The sequence below is a fragment of the Lissotriton vulgaris genome, unplaced genomic scaffold (genome assembly GCF_964263255.1).
Source record: "Lissotriton vulgaris unplaced genomic scaffold, aLisVul1.2 SCAFFOLD_852, whole genome shotgun sequence".
NCBI lineage: Eukaryota > Metazoa > Chordata > Amphibia > Caudata > Salamandridae > Lissotriton > Lissotriton vulgaris.
This window is the reverse complement of record NW_028252101.1, coordinates 506,320-529,485: the sequence shown is the minus strand read 5'-3', so window position 1 is coordinate 529,485 and position 23,166 is coordinate 506,320. Positions and strand designations below refer to the sequence as shown.

General features: G+C 44.4%; 1 protein-coding gene across 3 annotated transcripts in view; it reads right to left on the bottom strand.

Annotated features, from left to right (window-relative positions):
* The window catches only part of EMID1 (EMI domain containing 1), a 451,838-nt gene that overhangs the window by 4,381 nt on the left and 424,291 nt on the right, over nt 1-23,166 (bottom strand). The window contains exon 14 of one of the 3 annotated variants that reach the window (XM_086951002.1): nt 12,659-12,743. In XM_086951002.1, the coding sequence (XP_086807128.1) occupies nt 12,659-12,743 (85 nt within the window). Of the gene's footprint in view, nt 1-10,403; nt 10,498-12,658; nt 12,744-23,166 lie in introns of all 3 variants that reach the window. The other 2 variants (XM_086951000.1, XM_086951001.1) reach the window with 2 other exon arrangements.

Here is a 23,166-nt window from a genome sequence, read left to right as displayed (position 1 = left end):
CTGCTTGTTTACAAAATCATACACCAGGACCGAACCACAAACCAGACGGAGGACTCCCAATCATCTATAAAAACATGATTAACTGCACCACTTCCACGGATTCGGACACCAAACTCATGAAACACCTACACTTCAAAATACAAACTGACTACAACACCACCCTGAAAGTAACCCCCGCCTACCATCCCCCAGAGCGGAATTCTGCAACCACATCGCAGACCTCATAGCTCCCCAGTCCATGACTACATCCTCGGGGACCTAAATTTCTACACAGAAGACGGCGAAGACCCCAACTCAACAGTCCTCTTCGACAGCCTCAGCAATCTCGGACTCATCCAGCTCGTCCTAGGACCAACCCACACATCAGGCCACACCCTCTACTTTATTTTCTCCTCCAACAACAGGATCACCAGCACCCACACGATCCCACTCTCATGGTCTGACCACTACTTAATATATTTCAAGATACCCGCACACCAAGCCACCCCACCAGGAAAACCCAAAGCACCATCAAGACACTGGGACAAAATATCTGAAAAAACTGAACCAAGACGCTACAGAAATGCACACCCAACCACACCGGGACCCTCAATGTTGACACCAAGCTATTAAAAAAATGGCTCATCAACTGCACGAACATCACTCCTCCCACCAGAAACAAAACTTCTCAAAACAACAAATAACCAAGTTAGTACAGGAACAACCTCAGGGAGTCCAAGCACCATTTCAAACAACGTGAGAGAATACGTAGACTCGACAAAAACACCATCACAAGTTCCGCATACAAAGCCACCTTCAGCCTCTTCCACCAACACCTATGAGACACAAAGAAAAAGGCCCTAACTCATAGACTCAAAGCCAGCCCCAACAACACAAAGAACACTTCACCATCACCAAAGAGTTGTCCAACCCCGCAGCTGCCAACGTCGACATCACCTCTTCCAAAGCTCTCTGCAACAACCTGTTAAACTTCTTCAAACAGAAGACTGCCAAGATCTACAATACAATCGATCCACAGCATATGCATAGAAATGCCCAGAAGGATACCTCCCTCATTGCCTAACAGCATCTAAGCAACTGGAAGCCGCTCTCGAATGAAGACACTACCACCCTGATGAACACCATCCACTCAGGAGCCCCCTAGAACTCCTGCCCCCACTTTATATACAACCTTGGAAGATCCATCATCTCCCCACGCTCACCACTATTATCAACCCCTCCATAACCACCACCACCTTGTTGGAAAAATGCAGAAGTCAACACCCTATTGAAGAAACCAACAGCGGACCCCAACACCGTTGGTAGCTTCCCACATCTCTGGAAAACGTTCCATGGATGATGAGCCACTACCAAAAAAAATCAACCTGGATCCCACTGACTTAAAAAATGACTGTCCCATTTCCCTGCTTCCCACCCCTGCCAAAATCTTGGAAAAATACCGGAATATGCATCTTATGACATATATGGAAGAACGTGAAATACTGGATGGCTCACAGTTTAGGTTCAGAAGTAACCATGGGACTGAATCTGCACTGTTCTCAGTCGCTGACAACATTCGAACCATGGTCAGGGCAGGCTGTAGTACTGATCCTTTTTGATCTGTCAGCTACCTTTGATACCATCTCTCTGAGCCTGCTTGCCTACTGGCTGCAGGAATTGTGGCTAACAGACTCTGCATTAAAACTGCTAACTTCCTTCCTTGTGGACAGGTCGCAGACGGTAATTGTTAACCATGTCAAGTCTGATTCCATCACCTTGCCAAAGGGGGTTCCTCAGGGCTCCTCCATGAGCTCATAACTATTCAACATATATGTCTCGCCACTGGCCAAATTGATACAGTACTTTCTAATACAGGAGCTTTTGCTTGCCAACACACAAATAATTGTGTCTTATCACCAAAGATAACAAGGCCATTTCTGCTAACTTTAATAGCTGCATGCAGGCAGTAGCCACCTGGAGGGGCAAAAAATATCTTAGACTCAATGGGGACTAGACGGGGGTCTTGATTTTTGGTAGCCAACCATCCATATAGAACAACTCTTGATGGCCAGAAATGCTGAATACACTACCCACTTCCAATAATTCAGCAAAAAACCTGGGAGCACTGGTGGACAAAAACTTGTATTGACCTGCTTCTGGATCATTTATTTATTTATTTATTTATGGTCTTATTACGCGCATGAATCAGCCCCGAAGGGGTATCTCCGCGCGTGGCTTCTGTGAGTTGGACAAACCATAGATAAAGAGTAAAGAGTAAGGCCAAATTAATCTAGTGCGAATAAGTGAGTTTTTAGTTTCTTCCTAAAGTTGAAGAGGTTGGAGGTTTGTCTTAGCTGAGGAGGGAGGGAATTCCACAGCAGGGGACCTTTAAGGGAGGGGGCACGACCACCCTGTCTCGTTCTAGTTACTTTAGGTACGTATAGCAGCATGGTGTTGCTGGAGCGAAGGGTGTGTCCGGGAGTGTAGAGAAAGAAAATATCTTTTAGATATTTGGGACCAGACCCATAGATGCATTTATGCATGATGCAGCAGAGTTTGAAATTTACCCGCTGTTGTACAGGGAGCCAGTGAAGGAAGGAAAGGAGAGGACGGGAGGGGGTACGGGGAGGGGCATTCAGGATAAGTTCTGCACCACCTGCAGTCTGCGCAGTTGTTCCTGGTTGGCGGAAATGAGTAGACTATTACAATAGTCTACCCGTCCAAGGACTAGTGCCTGAACCAGCGTTTTCCTATGGACGTTTGGTAGGAAAGGGAAGATACGCCGTAGAAGACCAATTGTATGGAAACACGTTCCCGTAACCTGGCTGACATGGTCTTTCATAATCAGAGTTTGGTCGAGGCGTACCCCCAGGTTTTTGATGGTTTGTTTGGGCACTGGGACAGGTCCAAGCTCAGGTGGCCACCATTTCGGGGACCAGAGCAGGGTGGCCCCTCCAAACAACATGACCTCCGTTTTGGTCACGTTGCATTGGAGGAAGTTCTGGGCCATCCATCCTGCCACCGCTCTCATGCCGTCTTGGAAAGACTGCATGACTGCAGGTGTAATGGTTTGAAAGGGAAATAGCAGCTGAGTATCGTCAGCGTAGGAGATTGGTGAGAACCCGTGAGATCTGATAATCTCTGCCAAGGGGGCCACATATACGTTAAATAACGTGGGGCTCAAACATGAGCCTTGTGGCACCCCCTTGGTAAGCTTCCTGCAGACAGATTTATAGGAGCCTAATTTGACACCTTGTTGTCTGTCTTCAAGAAAGCTTTCCAGCCACGCAAGAGTGGTCCCCTTTACTCCTACTCCCTTCAGACGGTCGAGAAGAATTTTGTGCGACACCGTGTCGAAGGCAGCGGACAAATCCAATAGCACCAGAATCACAGAGCTCCCTCTGTCAAGTGACATTCTGATGTTATCTGTCACTGATAGAAGGGCTGATTCGGTGCTATGGTTGGGCCTAAAACCAGATTGCGAGTGGTCTAGGCCGCCCGCTGCCTCGATGTATTTGGACAGGTGTGCGTTGACATGTTTCTCGACCATCTTACTGTAGTAAGGTAGAAGGGAGATAGGGCGGAGGTTGGAGAGCTCCGTCCATGGGAGAGCTGCATTCTTGCGGATAGGGTTCACCACTGCTCTTTTCCATTCAGTTGGTACTTTTCCCTCTTTAAGAGACTGGTTGATAGTATCCTGAATGTAGGGGGCTAACAAGGTACGGAGGGGGGTTAGAGTTTTAACAGGGAACAGGGATCATTGGGACTCTTAGGAAAGTGTTCCCTTTTATTCCTCTGCTGGCGCTCAAGCAAGTGGCCCTGGCCTTGATCTCGCCAGGCCTGATTACTGTAATGTGCTATCCCTGGATATTAATAAGTCTACAATAGCTAGCTGCAGTTGGTGCAGAATGGAAGGGCAAGACTGATTCTTGATATACCGAAATACCATTCTGTCACGGCAGGGCTATCCAAGCATCATTGGTTACCAGTGAATCAGCACATTACGTTCAAAGCCCTGTGCATTGTGCACAAGGCACTGCAGAACACTGGTCCTGGAGGAATTAGAAATATGTTCCGTTGGTACATTCCTTCCAGACAGTTCTGTTCCGTAAATCACAATCGTGTGGTCGTCCCCAAATTCCAGAAGGCAAGTTGGGGAGGTAGAGCTTTCTCTATGGCTGCAGCCAAGCTCTGAAACTCCCTTATCTTTACATCACCTGCCTTCAGGCTCATGCCAGTTTTCGAAAAGTCTTGAAAACCTGACTGTTCACCCTTTAATGAAGACGCGATGACTCCATGAATATAGAGCCTCTATTCTCGCTGACTATGTTTCTCATCTGAACTAACCATACTTAAGTGCCTTAGTGCCTTTGGGCATTTATTGCGCTCTTATAAATCTTTCTTAATTCATTTCATGTCATAGCTACAGACCAATCTCTCTCCTACCATTTCCAGCTAAAGTCATGGAGAAAGCCATCAATACCCAACTCGCAGACCACCTAGAACTCCATTAACTCCTAGACAGCTCTCAGTCTGTCTTTTGCACCAACCACAGCACAAAAACTGTGCTCGTCATGATCAGCAATGACCTCAGAAGCATCCTTAAGGAAGGAGAAATGGTCACACTCATCCTCTTTAACATCCCTGCAGATTTTGATATGGTCTCCCACAACTCACTCATCAGAAAGCTTCAGCACTTGTGTATTTGCAGACCGGCCTTCTAGCGGATATCCTTCTTCCTCAAGGACAGAACTCAGTGAGTTAAGACTTCCCGTCTACATCTCAGAACCCAACAAACTCATCTGCAGAGTCCCTCAAGGATCGCCATTCAGCCCAACACTCTTCAACATCTACATGACGCCCCTCTCGGATATTGTCAGCAAGGCCGGCTCCTCCGCAACAGCGGAGGAGCGTCACCCAACTTCTGTATGCCTTCCCACCACTGCCTGTCCTGCCCTGAGTTCTACAGAAGATCAGGTACAACTGGGCCCAAATCATTCAAGTGGCACCAGACTGAACCAGGAGAGAGTGGTACTTGGAACTCCTTAATATGAGCACCTGTCTTCTGATCAAGCTACAGCTTTAGGACGATCTTCTGTCCCAGCAAGTCAGTGTGTTGCATCCAGGCTTCCACACTTTACATTGCTATGCTTGGAGATTGAGCACAACAGCTGACCTCCTTCAACTTACACTCTGAGGTCATTGATGTCATCTTGGTGCCAAGACGGCGCCCCACAAAATCAGTGTACGACCGCCGTTGGGACAAATTGCCCCTATACAGGCAAAGTTGTTTAAAGTTTTATTGTGTATTCTGTCACTAGACCAGCAAGGACGACTTACTTTAGATACTGTTAAATGCTACTTATTGGCCCTTCCAGCCTTTTTGCAGTTGCCAGATAAACCTTCTTTATTCAGATCACCCACGGTGATTAGTTTTTCTAAAGGTTTACAACATTTGTTTCTACCAGGCCCCAGTGACACTTGAACCTAGTCCTCACTTTCTCGATGTGCATCTTTTTTGAGCCGTTGCAGAGTTGTTCCTTGAGATATCTCCCCTTAAGGTCAGTCTTTCTCATCACTATAACATTGGTTAGACGTGAGTGAGCTTAAGGCTCTCTGTGTCAATCCACCTTATATAACCTTCTTTGCTGCTAAATTGACTCTAAGAACCCAAGCTACCTTTGTACAAAAAGTAGGCAAGCATTGCATGTCAGTCAGGTTGTAACCCTTATCACCTCGTTTTCTGTCTAAAATTCTTCCGGTGCTTCTGAACAGTATCACAAAACTATTTAATAGGTCACTGTCAACATCAGTGGTCCCAAAGATATGGAAAGCAGCCATTGTCAAACCAATTCTAAAAAAATGTACTGCAGACCCAAAACTTTTAACCAACTATTGTCCAATCTCGCTGCTCCCGGACTTCGAGAAGGTACTCGAGTCACTGGTTAACCGACAGCTCGTAGACCATCTAGAGAGTCATGGTTTACTCCATCATTCACAGTCCGGTTTCAGGACTGCCAATAGTACTGAAACGGTGCTGGTAGAAGTTACTGACAACATCCGACTAACATTGGATAGAGGGCAGTCATCTATTCCCATACTGCTGGACGTATCCGCAGCTTTTGACACCATATCCCATAGCACTATTGAACACCGGCTCTGGGATATTTGTGTCCGGGAGAAGGCCCTGAAATAGCTTTAAAGTTATCGAACAGATCGAGTCACTGCAGTACAGATTGGTGATTTAGTTTCATGTAGCAGGCCTGTTAAGATGGGAGTGCCACAGGGCTCAATTTTGAGCCCTACGCTATTTAATCTTTATATGACCCCTCTGGCCACGGTGATCAGATCATATGGCTTTGACGTAGTGTCATGTGCTGAAGATACTCAGATTCTGATCACCCTTGGTCCTGACCCTATGGAGACAAAATCACATTTTAAGAATTATATGTTCTGCATAAATAGATGGATGAACATCAACCACTTGCAATTAAACGGAAGCAAGAGCGAGGTTATACTTTTTGGTAAGGTTCACGAGCACTGGTTTGACGAGTGGTGGCCTCCAAATCTTGGTCCTTGCCCACCCCCAAAGCAGACTGTGAGGAATTTAGGAATTCAGATTGATAATCAATTATCAATGAAAAAACAGGTCAACCATATAATTGGCTCCTGTTTTGGCATTATGTGCAATTTGCGCAAAGTGTTTAAGTGGATCCCGCTAGAAGCCAGGAAACCACTGGTACAGGGACTGATTATCAGCCGTATGGATTACGGCAACGCTCTGCTGTCGGAAATAAATGTAGACCTCCTTTCCAGACTTCAGGTCCTGCAAAATACAGCAGCCAGGCTGGTGCTGAATCTTCCATCAGGCACCCCCTCAGCGCCCAGCCTTAGACATCTTCACTAGCTACCAGTAAAAAAGAGAACCTGTTTTAAGATCTTACGCCTAACACATAAAAACATGTATAGTAGAGGTCCGTGCTACTGGAAAAAAACTCAGCTGGTACCAGCCAAGCAGGCCCTAAGATCCTGTAACACTCTGCATAGAGTACGTACTGTCAAAAACGGGGGTTGGGCTTTTTCCTTTCTTGCCCCCACTCTGTGGAACAAACTACCTTTACACCTACGTATCACCTCTGACCATAACCATTTCCACCAGAATCTAAAACCATGGCTGTTCGATCATTAGCTCTGTCCCTCTTATGCTGACAACCCAGGAGCCGTCCGCCAGCGCCATGAGACCTTTAGGTGATGTGTGCACTAAATAAATGTTTTGATTTGATTATGGCATTCTTTGCTCCACCTCATGCCTCTAAGCAAGAAGAAAGACTCCCATCATTTTGATCCTAAAAGAGTTTCTATATCAGTTCTATCATGGACCATCGAATCGACAATCAGCTCTTTGAAGGGGTTTTGGAGCAAATAAAGGCAAAGCTTTGTAAAAATGGACCATCTCCCGATGGATTGTTCTCTGTACAAAAATCTGCTACAAGCTGGTGGAAAAGCAGCCCCCAGAAGGCTTGTGGGTTCATTTCACCAATGCCAAAGCTGCTGTAACTGCGTTAACAGGCAGAGTGCCTGTCCCGAATACCTATCAGGCAACTACATGGACATTGGTGCACATGTTCACAAAGCACTACTATCTGGACAGGTCAGTCCAGAGGGGAGTTTTATCTGCTCGTTTCTACAGGACTTTTTAAGCTGAGCCACTTCACAGACCCACCACCATAACAGGTATCTATTCACAAGGTGAAGAACCTGCAGTTAGAAGTATTCATTAAAAGAACAAGTACCTTTGGTAACGCTCTCTCGAGTGGATACTCTATCTAACTGCAGATTCCTCCCTTTTCTGTGAACTGGACTCTTTTCTCTCAAAAAGGTCCCAATTTAAAGATCTTAACTCTGGTCATACCATTTTGCCAATGGGCTCTGCCTCAGATGGCATGGACAGCCTAGAAAGCAACTGACAGTGTGCATGGGTGTCGTTTATATGCAACCCTGCTCATCGCTTACGTGATTTGTGACTTGTATGTGCCCATCACAATTGACCAATATACATTGGCTGTACATTTGCTGAGGTGGTAAAATAAGTTGTCAAAATCTGCAAGAAGTAACAATGAATAATCTTCTCTCCAGTTTGTAAAAGAGGAGACAGTGGATACAGATACACAGGCTTTCCAAGATGACAGACTTTCTAGAGCTGAAGATTACTGAAAGAAAATTGCCTTTTGGAAGGAAACCAAAGTTCACCACACTCATAATGTATTAACACATACGCCTCTAATGGGTGAATGCATGCTCCACAAAAATCCTGCCATAGCATAACCTAAAATAACTTAAGCTATTTCGGGTCATAGATACCTTGATCATTGGTGTTTCTATCAGTGTATTCTTTGGTTATTCTATCTTTGGTTGTATCTGGCCTTGAGAAGAGTTTTTCAGGTCTGCTCTGTAAGTCTGTTTTCTCATCAGATCTGCAGTCATTGTCTATGATAGTGAAGACATGTCTAGTCTTGGATCTATGATTTGTATGTGTTTGGGATCTCCACCTGGTAATTCTGTTGGTCTTAGCCATTTGTCTGCCATGTTTGTATCTCATCTGACCTTTGGGAATATTGCTAAAGCTGAGCTGCGTTCTCAGAGGTTTATCATTTCAAGGGTTTTTTTTGACTGAGGAATTCTGTTAAGACTGAACTTTTGTCTTTAGTAGTATTAGCATCTCTGACTCTTGTCTGGTAATTTGGATACTGTTAGGTGTTGGTGTATTAGGATTGTATGTGGTCCTCTCTTTATTATTTGTTGTCCCTCAATTGTGTTATCACTTGTAGGAACTGATCTATGGTTGAATTGTCTAGTATAGGCTTTGGTCTTTCACACTCAGACCCTTTTCGTTTGTTGGGGTGCGACTTTGATTTGATCTATAGATGTTCTTTCCTGTCCTACAGTATAAAGAAAGTTGTTCTTTGAAACATGATGTTTGGTTTTAAGATTTAGACTTTGACACAGAGGTGATCTGTGAGATGTATTACATGATTCACCTTCATTCCGTATAGGTTGGTCTCTGGTGCTCCTGTCAGATATAGGCTCTGACCTTCAGCCTCTGAGAACTAGACTGTAGGCTCTCTCGCTCTGTCATGGCCTGAAAGATATGTGTCTTTAACGCGATTTTCACAGCCCTGATCTTTAGTCCTTGGTGGTTGTATCGAGTCTGATTTTCATCAAGCTTGCCTGACCTTGTGGTCCTTTTCCACTTTCCTATGTCCTCCACTCTGCACTCTTGCACTTTCTCCTATTCACTACCACAGTCTGGCTGCCGTTGTTCTGTCGCCATTCTGCTGTTATCTTGCACTCTGCGCCTTACATCAATCCCTTTATTCACTGCTCAGGAGAGGATAATCCCACAGTGCACTAATCTATTACGATGATAACTGTGGAAGCTAATCTGATTTGAGGTAATCTTACTTGATTTCTCCAAGTTTCGGTGTTGCTCTTTGCTGCTACCCTGCTGCTATCCCACACATGAACGGAACTAAGGCGCTGTGATTCACTGCTCCTAGCACATTGACTAGTATTTTAATTAGCATTCTCACTCAGTGGAGTTTGAGGTTTTTAACCAACATTATGTTGTAATTGTTGACCATGTTCCTGCAAACACCATGTTTTAATTATTGGATTCTGCTTTGCACTCACTGGCTGTACCTCTGTTAAGTTTTTAATTAACTGAACAATAAACAATGTTGTCGTTGAGTCTGATTTTTATATATTTTCCGTTGTAGCTAGTGTTTTGTCTCTGATTTATGTATGGCATTGTCTTGTTCTATAATGATTTTGTTCGATCTATGCATTACTACACAGTAATTCTATGAGAAATGAGTATTGTCTTAGTTGATTTGCCTAATCGGGGATTTAGTCTCTTTTGGATCTGTTATGTTTGGTCTTCAGTCATCCAATTATTTTGTGATATCGGTTAGACTGGGATTTAATGCCTGATGGTTCTGCCAGATATAGAGGCAATTATCCAGTGCCACACTAGCAAAGTCAAGTCCGAGAACTGTTTGTAAGATTCATCTGGAATGTGCCCCAGGGTCATCCCCTTTCTGAAATCGGGTATCTGCAATTTGTGTAAGGTAGGTATTCCTAAATTCACTGACTTACCTGGTATCGGCTCCACTGATTCAACCATTTTACAACTGTAGTTCTTTATTTACTTTTACAGGATGCTCAGGCTTGAGAGTTATGGTTTTGCAAACCATATTTTACAACATTCTTTTGGGGCAGTAGCCACTCGTTCTACTATACCCAATGTTAAATTTCCATTGAAAACCAATGCAAACACAAGTCCTTCGCTGATGTTCGGATTTGCAACTGTCCAAGTTATATTCACAGTCAATAACAAATGAGTAATAGGATAGATCATTCTTTACCTGGCCAGATGATGGCTTCCAGCAGGGTGATCCTTCTAGTCAGAAGTCCCAGCTGAGCCTGCAGCTGGAGGAAGGACTCTAAACTAACAGCCTGCTGGGGAATTGAGAAAGAGGAGAGTGCGTATACAGTCACTCGCAGAGCTGGAAGAGTGCCCGTCGCTGAGAAGGCATGCTGAGAAACCAGATCATAAGAATAAGGAGGCAGGGGAGACATTAGCAAAAGTTGGGAATATTGAAGACCTTGTTTATTAATTCCTTAAAAGTGGGGCAAGGCAGAGTTTCAAATTATTTCATCCAATGAGTGATTTTTGATGATGCTGGAGATCCCCGAGTACCCCACCTGCAAAGGATTTGAAGGGTGTGTGTTGCAAAATTCTACTAAGTACTATGGGGCCTATTTACTAGAATGTCGTGCAGTGAAACAAGTCCCCTGGCTGCGCTGCGTGACTGGGAAAGGGCAGGAATGCGCCATATGTAATACAATACGGCACATTCCTGCCTTTTCCCCTGCGCTTGCGCCCTTTTGGCAGCCTAGTGCAGCAGTGCCTGCGCAAGGGTGCCTGCGTTGCATGCAAGATTGGTTTTGTGCATGAAGGGACACTTTCTTACACAAAAACAATCCTGAGAGGTACATTTCTCTTCCATTGTGTGCTGCAGAGTACAGCACACTTAGACAGAGGAAGTAATGAGGAGAATTAGAGATATTTCTCTTTTTACGCCTCACCTGAGAAGGTGCATCTTTTTGGCTTTCGCAGGTCTACCAGTTCTGGTAAATTTGGCACTGTGTCAAAAACCAGGGCAGTTGTAGGGGAACACTCACACAAAGCCCATGGAATGCCGTACCAGGGCAGAATAAGGCAAAGCAGCAATTTGCGCTACATTGCCTTACTCCAGGGTAATGGAGCCACTCAGGGCCACGCAAAGTGGCCTTGCATGGCTTTATAAATCACATGTAAGGTTTGCACTGCTCTTTATCCACGTTGTGTGGTGCAAGAGTGATGCAACCCGCCTCATACATAGCCCCCTATGTGTTAAATGTAAAATAATGGTAGACTAGAACCAATAGGAGGGTTCAGAGGATATGAAAATAACACTGAGCCTAGATCATAAATTGGAGTTTCAAAATATGATGATGCCCTAATAGCGTATAGATTGGGCATGACATTTGTATGGGTACTCTGGTGTGTATCTCTACACTAGTTATTATTCCAGGTGTCAGGCCAGATTGGGTTTAAAAAATAAGTAGTGGGAATACTAAGACCACGCAATATTGTTTTGGTTTTTGTGCCCAATTCTGAGTTTCCTACACGGTAATTGAGAAGAACATGACAACTGTCTTTTACAACTGCTATTCCCACACACATTACCCAAATTGCACTGCACTGGCTGCACACATTCAATCCCTTATTACCTAGAGGAAATTGTGTAGGCAAAAACCTGGGACCAAGTACATTTTGATTGAAGCCCATGATTCAGAACTGGGCCCAAACACCATTAGTGCTCAGTTTTACAGGTATGGTGACACTGGGAATTAGGGTGTTATTATTTTTGTAGTACAATGTACATGGAGCAACCTCTTGATTCAGAGTCTGGTGAAAATGAAGACACAGATAAGTGTCTTTGTTGGTGGAGAGGGAGTTCGGCATCATCTGGGAGCAATGGTTTGAAGGGATAGTTGGATAGCTCTCAGCACATCTTTAACACTCATGGGAGCAAACATTGCTAATGATCTGAAGAGCTCATCTGAATTATCAGTGTTTAGGCTCCACAGAAGTCTAAATCGTGCCTGCTGTGAAGATATTGCATTGCTGGACCATTCTATGACATCATTAGATTAGCGTCTTTTCCTGGTTCCTCCAATTGTTTCTCAGGTTAGGGCACTCTTCCGTTGGGTATATGGGCAATACAAAGATCTTGTTCCATAATATAAACAGCAGCAAGGCCTGATGTGATGTCTGGACTTAACACTAACATGCAACTATGCTCTCCTGTGATGCAATCAGGGTGGACTTCTCTAATGCCATAACTGAAAGTTGCATGTGGTATTGTCAAATGGAACACCTCATCCTCACTGGTAAGCAACTCTTTAACTTTACTGAATACTCAAGTTACTTCAGACATAGCAACTGTTTTCACACATTGGTGGCATTTGTGGTCATAACAGATGAAAGAATGGCGAATGGCCAACCACACAGTTCAGGGCCTCTTCCGAGCAGTCATCTGAAGCTCCTGTCCATCTATCTGTCTCTACTCACCATGAATCCCAATCATTGTCTCCAAGATTAATACTCTCTCTGCTAAAATCTTCAGGGCCTCTCGCAGCTGGTGCATCCCCTCCCCCTGTGGACAAAAGAGACAGGTACAGCTGTGAAGGAATTGACCCCAGCGGGGAGGAGGGGGCTCATGCCTCCAGCCTTACCCGCTGAGCTCCTCTCCGCCCTCAAATAAGAATCTGCAAGTAGAGAGACAGGATTAACAGCCTCCGGAGGAAAGATTTGGAAGTGGCACAAATTACTGGCATTACTGGGTAGTCAGTCTGGAAACATCATGCTCGTAGGGAAGGGTAAAGCATTCCAACATTAGCTTTGGGTAGTTGAAACAATGACACACAGACCAAAAGTAAAAAAGACACGCACACCCATAGACTGCTTCATAAGGGACTGTATGAGAGTTTGCGACTACAAGAAAAATCTGTTATACATCTTCTGATATGGAATGTTATGTTGAGCCCTAAATCTAGTATTCTTTAGAATTGGTTCTCAAGGACGGGAGCTATAGCTTTCCTTCCTTGGACTTTATTCACATCAACTCAAAATTCTTCCAGTCTTGAATGTGCTGCCTGACCAGTCAATGTTGTGCTTTTTTTAAACTTGGATTTACTTGATGACAATACATATGTCTTCCTGCCTGGCGCTTGGCTTGTAGGACTTGTCTACCTTGGACCTGATAGTCAGTTACTCTAGTGTGTCCCTGCTGTGGGCCACACAGAATTTTTTTTAATGCTTTGATACCGTGGCACTAATGTCGATGCCTTCCTGCCATGAAGCCCCTATCTATGCAGTGACTTCCTTCCTGCCTTGGGCTAATAAATATCTTTCTGTGTCAAGCCCATCGGGGATTAATCATGATTATTTCCTATCTTGAACCTCTCCTATTGTAGAGAATAACAGACTCAAGCTATTATTCCTCCTGACTTAAACAGTTTAATCTAGCTAACTCTCAGTGCACATCACTGGGTAGAGCAGTGTTTCTATCTGAAGGATCTTGCCTTTATGTGACCATTTAGTAAGACTGGTCTTTGATTTTTTGGACCTGATCTTTGAGAGGGATAGGGTCCAGCCTTCATTGTGATCCAGATCTCTAAACAGAATTTTTGTCACCCATGAGACCTCAGAAAGAGTCACTCTCCTAGGTTACGTATACAAGTACAAACCAATGTTCCGGTAGAATTTTTAAGCTTCTTCCACTAAATCAGACAGACATCTAACTGGTACAGATAAAAATGTTAATGTGTGCTCAATTCCACCATTTAGCTCCTTGAGCAATCTACATCCTAGTATATCCCTCCCTAGAACACACAGCTATGCATTCTCCTAAAAACCATCTCCATGCATTATACCTCACTCAGTGTGCAGCCCTACCAATCAAATGTAGATCATTATCACTACTCCTCTTGATGGTTTACTAAGTTACAGCCCATCCAGAAGAACACAGGTATCAAAAGATAGTCAAAGCCAACATACCCTGGGAAGAGAGGGTGCATGCATTATTATCCAGAGACAGAGAACATACTCCAACAAAGTGCCATTCTGTGAAAGAGCATTCAAAAATAAAGAAATAACAGCCAGATAGAAAGCCAGACACACTGATGGGACAAGTGAAAATGTCATCAGTTCACACCTACATGATGCCATGCTCGCAGACTGGATGTACAAGAACCGAAACATGCTGTACAACCCAAGCCATGCTACAACACATCAGGAAGTGGAGGCGAGTCAAGCCATGCAGCAGGTTCCAGGCCACCAGCTTTTCAATGGCACCAGAAGATCAACACAACATCCCAGCCAATCTGATCCTTTCCTAACCAATTCTGAACTGGATCTCTGCAGGGTGTAATATCATCTAATACCCTTGGAATGATCATCATGGGATGTTAGGGATATGAAGTAGAGGAAGTGAGAACAGAATGAGGGAACAGTAGCACAGCATGATCGGCGTTTGTGGATAGCGAGAACAAACCGGGTTTGTAGTGGAAATAAGCTCACTGCACGGAGGTGGTTTTTAGCACACCCATTCCTGGTTTCAAGGCTTAATGAGCTAAAGGGTACATAGGGTTGAGGCTTCATGACATCAAAGTGGTCCACAACCACAAAGCTTCATGATGTCAAATGCATTCAGGCCTCATAGGTCTTAGCAAAAAGGCTTAATGATGTCCAAGGTATGCATGTCCTTCATGACAACAATGCTTCATGGTGTCAAAGAATTAAATGCTCTTGAGGGTTCATCAAGTCAACGTGTCAAGGATGTCAAGGCTTCGCCATGTTGATGCTTCATGACTTTAATGTTTCACGACACTGATGCTTCATTATGCTAGTGCTTCATAACATTTTTGCCTTATGACATAAAGGTTAGTGATGTTAAGGCCCAATGTAGCTGGCAAGAAATCTACATGAGGTAGCAGAAGAGATGCCAGAAGCACTTGAGTAGGAGTGCAGCTCATCTATGACCCATTTGCTGATCCGCAGTTCTGATGCTGAGATCAGACACATTCTAAAAGATTTTAATCCTCATCACAGCAATAGCTGTTCCATTTCTTATTTAACATTATCAATCCATTGAGAAGTTAGCCCTCATCAAAACAAAATGATACAAAAACCTGGGGAAACGCAGAGAAACCCCCACTTTCTACCAATTTGACAATATGCCCATCAGAAGACTTCGACTTCTCTTGCTGAGAAAAAAGCTGAAGGAAAAACGTAGAGAAATACCACACCTATCAGAAGATATATTTTTGTTAGGAATCAAAAGTCTTAAAATGTTTCATGAGTTTTTTTCTGGACAGTTGATGTTGAAGCCCCGGGCTTCTACAGGCCATTAGAACCCTGGAGTACTCCGTTGTTTTCAATGGGGTGCTCAACAATACAATGTTCCAAAGCGAGTTTTAAACTGAGAGCACACTCCCGCTGTCAGGCTGCAGTCTTATTGGATTATTTCCCTCACTTTTCTCTTTCAAATAAGAGAACACGGAAAAGGTCTTTGGCAGCAGTGTATCTAAATGTTTTACCCCGGTTTAAATATTCTACTATTTATGATATTTCTCTTATGCATGTATATTAAAATTCAAAAATGGAAATATTGGGCCTCATGTACAAAGGCTTTTACCGTACGCAAGCCCTCTGAAACAGTAAGTTAGGAATCAAATTGTTATGGTATGTATTATAATTTAGGAACAAAACCTGGTCGCCAAAAAACATTAATATTTTACCACCAACTTACAAAAGGTGGTAAATTATCCACAAACTGGAAGGGGTACACATGGAACCATTTCCCCTTTGTGAACGTTGACAAAAACGATTTTAGGAGTAGGCAGTGGTCCATGGTACTATTGCCTACCCGTAAAGAAGGTTTGTCAACTTTTCAATTTTTTTTAAACACATCCCGTTTTCCTTTAATGAGAACAGGCTGAATTAAAAAAATCCTTTATTTAAAAGAAATCACAGACCTGGTGGTCTGCTGATCCAGCAGGTCACCATCCTGTGAATAATGCCAATCACACTTTTCAACCTAACTCATGACCTTTGAAGAGGTAGGTCGAATTGGGACCCACTACGATTCTGTATTTTGTGAACCATGTACATGGGCCGATTCACAAAATACCAATGCATTTGGTAGAAGTTGGTCCGCAAATTGCAACAACTTTTACCAAATCCATTTTAGTACATTACAAATAAGAAAATTGCACATTCCAAATCATTATTAGTCGTAATTTACGATTTTGTTATTTGGAATCTTTGTACAGGAGACCCCAAGTGTACATAAATTGGCAATTTTTACTTTTATTAAGATTTTTACTTCTACATTTTAAGTGCATTCAGGGATGCTGCATATAGGCAGTGTTCTTCAGTGTTTACGAATTTTAATTTCGATCGGTTGCTAGAGAAGGAAGACGGATTATACAAAAGCTGAAAGACTAGGAAAGCAATGAGTACAATTGACTTATCTCACGTTTCACCCTATTCTGACCTACAAACAGGAATGACTTACATTATAATGGAGTAAGGGAGGCCGACAAGATTCAGAAATGGTCTTGCCAAAAAAGTTCTATAGCTGGTCCAAACTGGGTGTAAGTCAAGGAACTAGAATCCAGTGCATAATGTTTGTAAAATGACCAGAGCAAACAGGATCTCGGTTGAGGCGTGATCCCAGGAGGCCCCACACTGCCATCTTGTGAGACTGAGTCCAACGGTGGAGACTCAGAAGGCCCGAAAGACTGTTCAGGACACTGTTAAGAGTAGACTGCACCAGGCTTGGGCCTGGAAGACCATACTACAGCACTTTTGGCGCCCATTGGAAATATTAAAGTGGCCCTAGAAAGAAAAATTGATCCAGTGGCTCTGGGGCGTCTTTGCACAGACCACAGGAAATTGGTGAACAGAGTAGGTGAAACAGAATCCACTGTGGCCCAGCTGCACCCCAGAGGGACCAACAGCAGGCTCACATTTCGCCAATTTCATAGAGGCCATGCGGTTGTTAGACCCTTGATGGGAAGAACATCCGGGGCAGTGTCAGTACTTGTACGCGTCCAGCTCCATGATGCTTCTGTCTAGACTAGACCATATCCTAGCACCGCACCACCAAATGGATAGGTTCAGTCACATGAGCTTTATGCCACATGGAATATCGGATTATTTACCCCTGATCACAAACGTAATCGGAGTCCCAGGCCTGAGGGGGATTTGACGGCTGGATGTTTGAGAACAGACGGACAGAGATACTAGACAGATGACCGCCACTACAACAGATCTGTACTCAGCAGACAGTACTGGGACTGTCAAGTCCGAGGTGGACTTGTGGGAAGCTTACACAGTAGTGACCAGATGGCAGCAAATTGCCCATTTAGTGGATAAGAGGAAGAGGGACGAGGAAAGTAGGGAGGTGGAGGAGTGGCTATTAAAGTGAAAGAGGGATTATGTTGCCTCGCCCGCCAGAGAACTGGCTCATAGAATTAAAGAGGCGAGACAACAGTATACAGCAGTTGTACACCAAAAAGCCCGAGCCCAGTTCTGAGCAAAGCAGGGCATGCTATACGAAGTGACTAATAAGGTGGGAAAACTCCTAGCCTGGTTGGCTAAAAAGAACGAAAGGCAGAGGTGGATACGGGGAATCAGAACGGAGACGTCAGTGATAAGAAGACTCCCATCGGAATTGTGCAAGCATTCGCTGCCTTTGTGGAAGACCTTTATAGAACCCGCACTGATGATAGGCGGCAAGACCTGGATAGGTTTGCCAAGGATATTTTGACCCCCAAACTTGAGACCGAACAGAGACTATTGTTGGAAGAGGAGATTACCGAAGGGGAGAATGCTGAGGCCATAACCCAAATGCATAGTGGCAGAATCCCAGGCCCCCATGGGTGTCCAACAGAATTCTTTAAATTCAAGAAATCCAGAGCTGTAGGGCCGCTGCATTAAGTTTTTCATAAGGCCCGAAAAGTGGGCAGGCTTCTAAAAGATCTCAGAGGGTTGACGATTGGTTTGATACATAAGGGGTGGAAGGTGCTTGATGACTGCGCCTCCTACAGGCCCATTTCGTTGCTCACCGTGGAAATGCAGATACTAACAAAAGGGTTGGTAAATCATTTGGTGCAGGTGGTGGAGTCCCTAGTGGCTCCGGATCAATCCGGCTTTATGCCTTACAGGGCTAGAAGGCATAAATTGAGGCGGTTGATGGGATGCTCGACTCATTGTGACAGATTGAGTGAATGGGGGGTCCTATTGGCCCTACATGCTGAGAAACCATTCGATTCGTTGGAATGGCCCGACATGCAGGCTGTCCTTGTAAAGATGGGCTTTGGTCTGAACTTCCTATCTTTGGTTGGGCTACTATATAGGGATCCTGTGGCCAGAGTCAACAGGTGGTTCTCGAGGGAATTTGGACTACCCAGAGGTACTTGGCAGGAGTGTCTGCTGGCCCCCCTGCTTTTCGCAGTGGCACTTGAGTTCCTAACAACTTGGATCTGCACAGATGTATTGATCCACTGCCTCTGATGGGATCTGAGGTGGAAGGACGTCATCTCACTATATACAGATGATATCCTGCTATATCAGGCAGACCCCAGCACTCCATATCAAGAATCATGTGCATTTTAGACATTTTTGGATCCGCTGCTTGAATCCTTATTGTCACAAATCTGTGGTGTTTCCGTTGGTGAAGGGCAATCTAAGTCGGGAAGGGAGGTACCCCTCACTCGGGGTTTCCGGTACCTAGGAATCTTTATAACACTACATGAGAATAATTTCTCCAACAAAATATGCTGAGGATCCTGGAGGCATATAGGAGCGATGTGAAGAGGTGGAGGAAACGATCAGTCTGTCTACTGGGGCGAGTGGCCCTCTACAAAATGAACTATCTTTCCAAATATTTGAATTCTCGTTGCAATATAGGGTGCTGGGCGCTTCTCTGAAGAGCAACGCAGTATCCAGGTACTTTATAACTGCCTTCCACCTCTTGACATGCTATGAGAAAAATGAGAGAGGAATCTGGGCAGACTTGACTAAGATGACTGGGTTATGGCGTGTTGATACCAGGGAGAGGTGGCGATCAGGGCAGGATTTTTGTTATTTTCAACTGAAACTCTCTCACAGGACTTACTATACAAGGAGCCGGCACTCCTGGATGGGGAGAACGGGTGATGACCCCTGTCTGCAGGGCTGTCTGATGCAGGGTTCCCTGATACATATGATTTGGGAGTGCCCAGGGGTCTGAGCATACTGGGAAAGAATAGGCAATAGATTATTGGTTGTGCTGGATTTTAGAGTGATGCTCACTTCACCCCGGGCATGCGCATTTCTTTTGAGAAATGTGCATGTGCAGTTTTCCCAGAGATGGCGATGAAGAGGAGGAGGGCAGCCCGGGGACGCTGCAGACAAGGTAAGTGTTTTTTTCTTTACTTTAAACTCTTTTTATTTAAGTTGTAATCAATTGTTAATAGGGGGTGTGAGGCAGGACTGGCCAACTCTGCCCTGCCATGGAGTGTGCAGTGATTTGCCTTCTCTGGGGAACGTAGAGCAGGCAAATCCCCACACACTCGGCAAGCGGAGCAGAGGTCTCCGCCCGGGGTTATGGTTTTAGAGGGCTTCGAAATGGAAGAAGTGAGTTATGAAGTTCTACATAAAAAAACACTTTTATTTTGTAATACTACTTTAGGGACAAGGATGGGTACCAGATAAGTTTTGCGGCATGGCAAGGGAAAACCTCCACAAGCTACTTACTCATGGTTGCTTTAAAATTGCATTCATGAAAATGGAAACATTAGTTCTATATGTTTGGCCTGAAAAAATGTGAACCTAATAAATATGAATAAATGTACTGCAAAAATAAAGTTATGTGCATCAAAATTTTCCTTTCTGTAATGCAATTTTTTAAAAACACATTCTATAATGTCTTGGAGAGGGGATCGTCTGATCTTGTCCAATAAGAGTCTTCCGGGTGGGTTTTGGTCATGCGGGCCACAGGTTAAATGCTTCTCCCTGTGCTCTGCATCACTGCTGACTTCACCAAAGTTTGATTCCGTACTAAGAGAGATTCTTAGTGTGCTGCAGCATTTGCTGGGCAGGTGAACTGGAGCTGCTTCCGGTGACATCAAAAGGAGTTTATTGGAGCCGCTGTGCCTGTACAGCAAGGTGGTGATGCTGTGTTTGCTCCAGTCCTGCTTGGATCCAAGATGGCCGCTGCATCAACCATTCTTTGAGGGATCCGGGTGGAATTAAGGGCCGCTGATGCACAGAAGTGTGGAATGGGGATTCCTTTGTGTCCTATTGTGGATTCTCTGGATTCAACGTGTTTCCCCATCAGTTCCCAGACTCCTTAGGACATAAAATTCCACCATCTAGAGAATGTGTGGTGGTTGTTGAGGCTATGAACTTTCAGGAGCATAAGGGTGGTATAGGCAGAGTGGAGGCATGCAGTGCAACAACACAATTTAAACCATGAGAAAAAAACATTTTCTATTGGGAGAGGTGCAAATGGAAAATAACAAAAATGGTCTATATAGGACAACATACAACAGAGGTAGACTTCAGAGGCCCCCTTATCATCTGTGGAGTACTATTTCCACCCTGACTGACACACTGACTCTGGAGTGCCTGAGGCGAGTGAACCTACTTGAGTAGACAAACACAGTACCATAGCAGGCGAGTGGGCATTCATAGTTTCATTTGAGAGCCTTCGCATGAAAGGTCAAGAAGAGATTGGCGGAAAAGTTGATTAGGCTGGCTAGGGTGGTGAAATTCCTACAGTCAGTAGAGAATCAAATTGCAGTCTTCAAGATTTTAGCAGCGGAACAGCAGGATTCAAATGGCTCTTATGCATATTTCAAGAGCTGTGCTATAATTTTGATCAATGCCGTGGAGGACTTCTTGGAGAAACTGGTGAAAAGCAAGAGGTTGCTGGGTTGAGAAGAACATGAAGGAGAGAAAGAGTTACAGACTGAGACCTTTCTTAGGAACACAATGGGTATGTATACCTCCTGTGGTTAGTACACAGGTCAGCACTAACCACAAGAACAACTTGTGGCAAGCTGCGAGGTCGTAGACCTGTGCTGCTGAATTTTTAACAGGCGCCACAATGGGACGTGATTCTTCGATAGGCTGCAAAACAAGGTAGAGTGCTACATGTAGCTCGGGGGCAGTTGTTTTCCCTTCACATTAGCCCTGTTATCATTGCCAAGAGCTAAGATTTCCATTAACTATAGAAGAAGGTCTTTGTCAAAGGAATCCCAAGCCAATGTACAGTATTTGAACTGACTAAGGGCGGTAAAGTGACCCTCTTCCGTTAAGTTGACTCAACAACGGCCTATTCAGACTATCTCAAAGCAGGAGGGTCTCCCTTGTAATGAGATTGCTTAATGTTATCACCGTTTCCCACTATGCTGTTGTTTCATGAATGTTGTACGTACCCACTGCACCTAATAAGTTCTGTTCATGCCTGTGGGGTCCAATGCCTTGGTCTTTGCCCTCGATCTTTAGGGAAGGTTCTAGTTGCAGGAGTTCCAGCTGACTCCAGGCCTGTCTCTTCTTTTCTCATTATTAGTTCTTCCCCTGCATGTAATGCTCGTGGCTGAGCTGTTGTTCTGTCTGAGGTTTATATCATTCTTGAAATGACAGATGTTAGTAGGTGGCGCGCTTGCACCGGATTGGTTCGATTCATAGGACAGAAGAGGCTGAGACATAAGGATACTGATGATATACAGAACATATGGTGAGATCTCTGCGGAAAGTACCCTTATTTTCAATGTCTAAATTATCAGGTTTAGAATACCTAAGTGTTACTACTAATGTCCTAAAAAGGCGACCTCACCTTGGTAAGACACGGGCTCTGGTCTCTGCAGCAACAGCAATCTCTGCTGCAGCAGAAACTCCTGGCCCAGGGATCCCTTCGGAGCCACAAAATTCTTTCTGAAGTGCTACATCAAGAATAGTTCTGACTGTGCACTAGACTGAAGCTCTCTAAAGAAAGATCAGAGAAGCTACTGTATCACATCCACTACACTCCATCAGAGGTGCCACAAAACATGACCTAAAAAGGTTGCTGTAGTAATTGACGACATATCACCATTTACAATTCAGAGACAGGCGATATGGGCTAGCCGTTGAGGACTGGGTTTAACACAGGAGCTCGATTTCAGCATATTAAGATCAGCCTTAGACAAGTAGCTATTCTCCCCATGTATCTCAGTTCATCAGCAGAACAACCGAAATGATCACAAGAGAAGTCTAAGTCTCACCAGTGCTGTATAGCCTCTTGTAGGCTGCTACTTGGGTGAAGTCTAAAGGCGGTGTGCCTCCTTTTGTTTTCTCTTGTCTAGTGTGACAACTCAAGGGATGAAGTGTTATGGAAAGGAAGTGGAAGCATGCAGTTATTTGCAGAGGCATTAATCTGATAGGGACACCGCAACAGGCATCAGAGGTGACATGCAGCAGGCAGTAAGCAAGAGGCAATATATTTCAGGCTTCACTGCTGTATCTCTCACAAGCTGCCTCAAGGAGGAGGAAAACGAAAGAAGTCTGGCACCTTCCACTTTCTTGTATGCTTCTGATGTTATCCATGTAAGACCATTTCTGACAGAACAGCTTATGTATTGTTTTATGCAACAATCAATTGTACCAAGCTCTACATGCAGACAACTCTACCCAACCAAATGCCCATTTCTGTCTCCTGGTGTCTGAAATGACAAAGGGGTAGAGCTCATTACTGGGATGAGAGAGCCTAGAAGAATCTAGCAGTGTAACTCAATGTACAGTAGGGAAGTGGGTGGCATTTTGGAAGGAAGCAGTGTGACGAATAAGGCACCCATTCCTCGAGGGGGTTTCCCCCATGCCAGAGAACAACTTTTGTCTTTTGTATTCTTCTCTCCATCCCACATCCAGTTGCTGAGTCACAAAGCATCTGGTCTTCCTCGACTGCCTGTGCTCTTAATTTAACCTTTTCATCACCCCCCAATTCCATGGAAGTCTCTTTGGTCAGGGGACACGACATCCTCTGC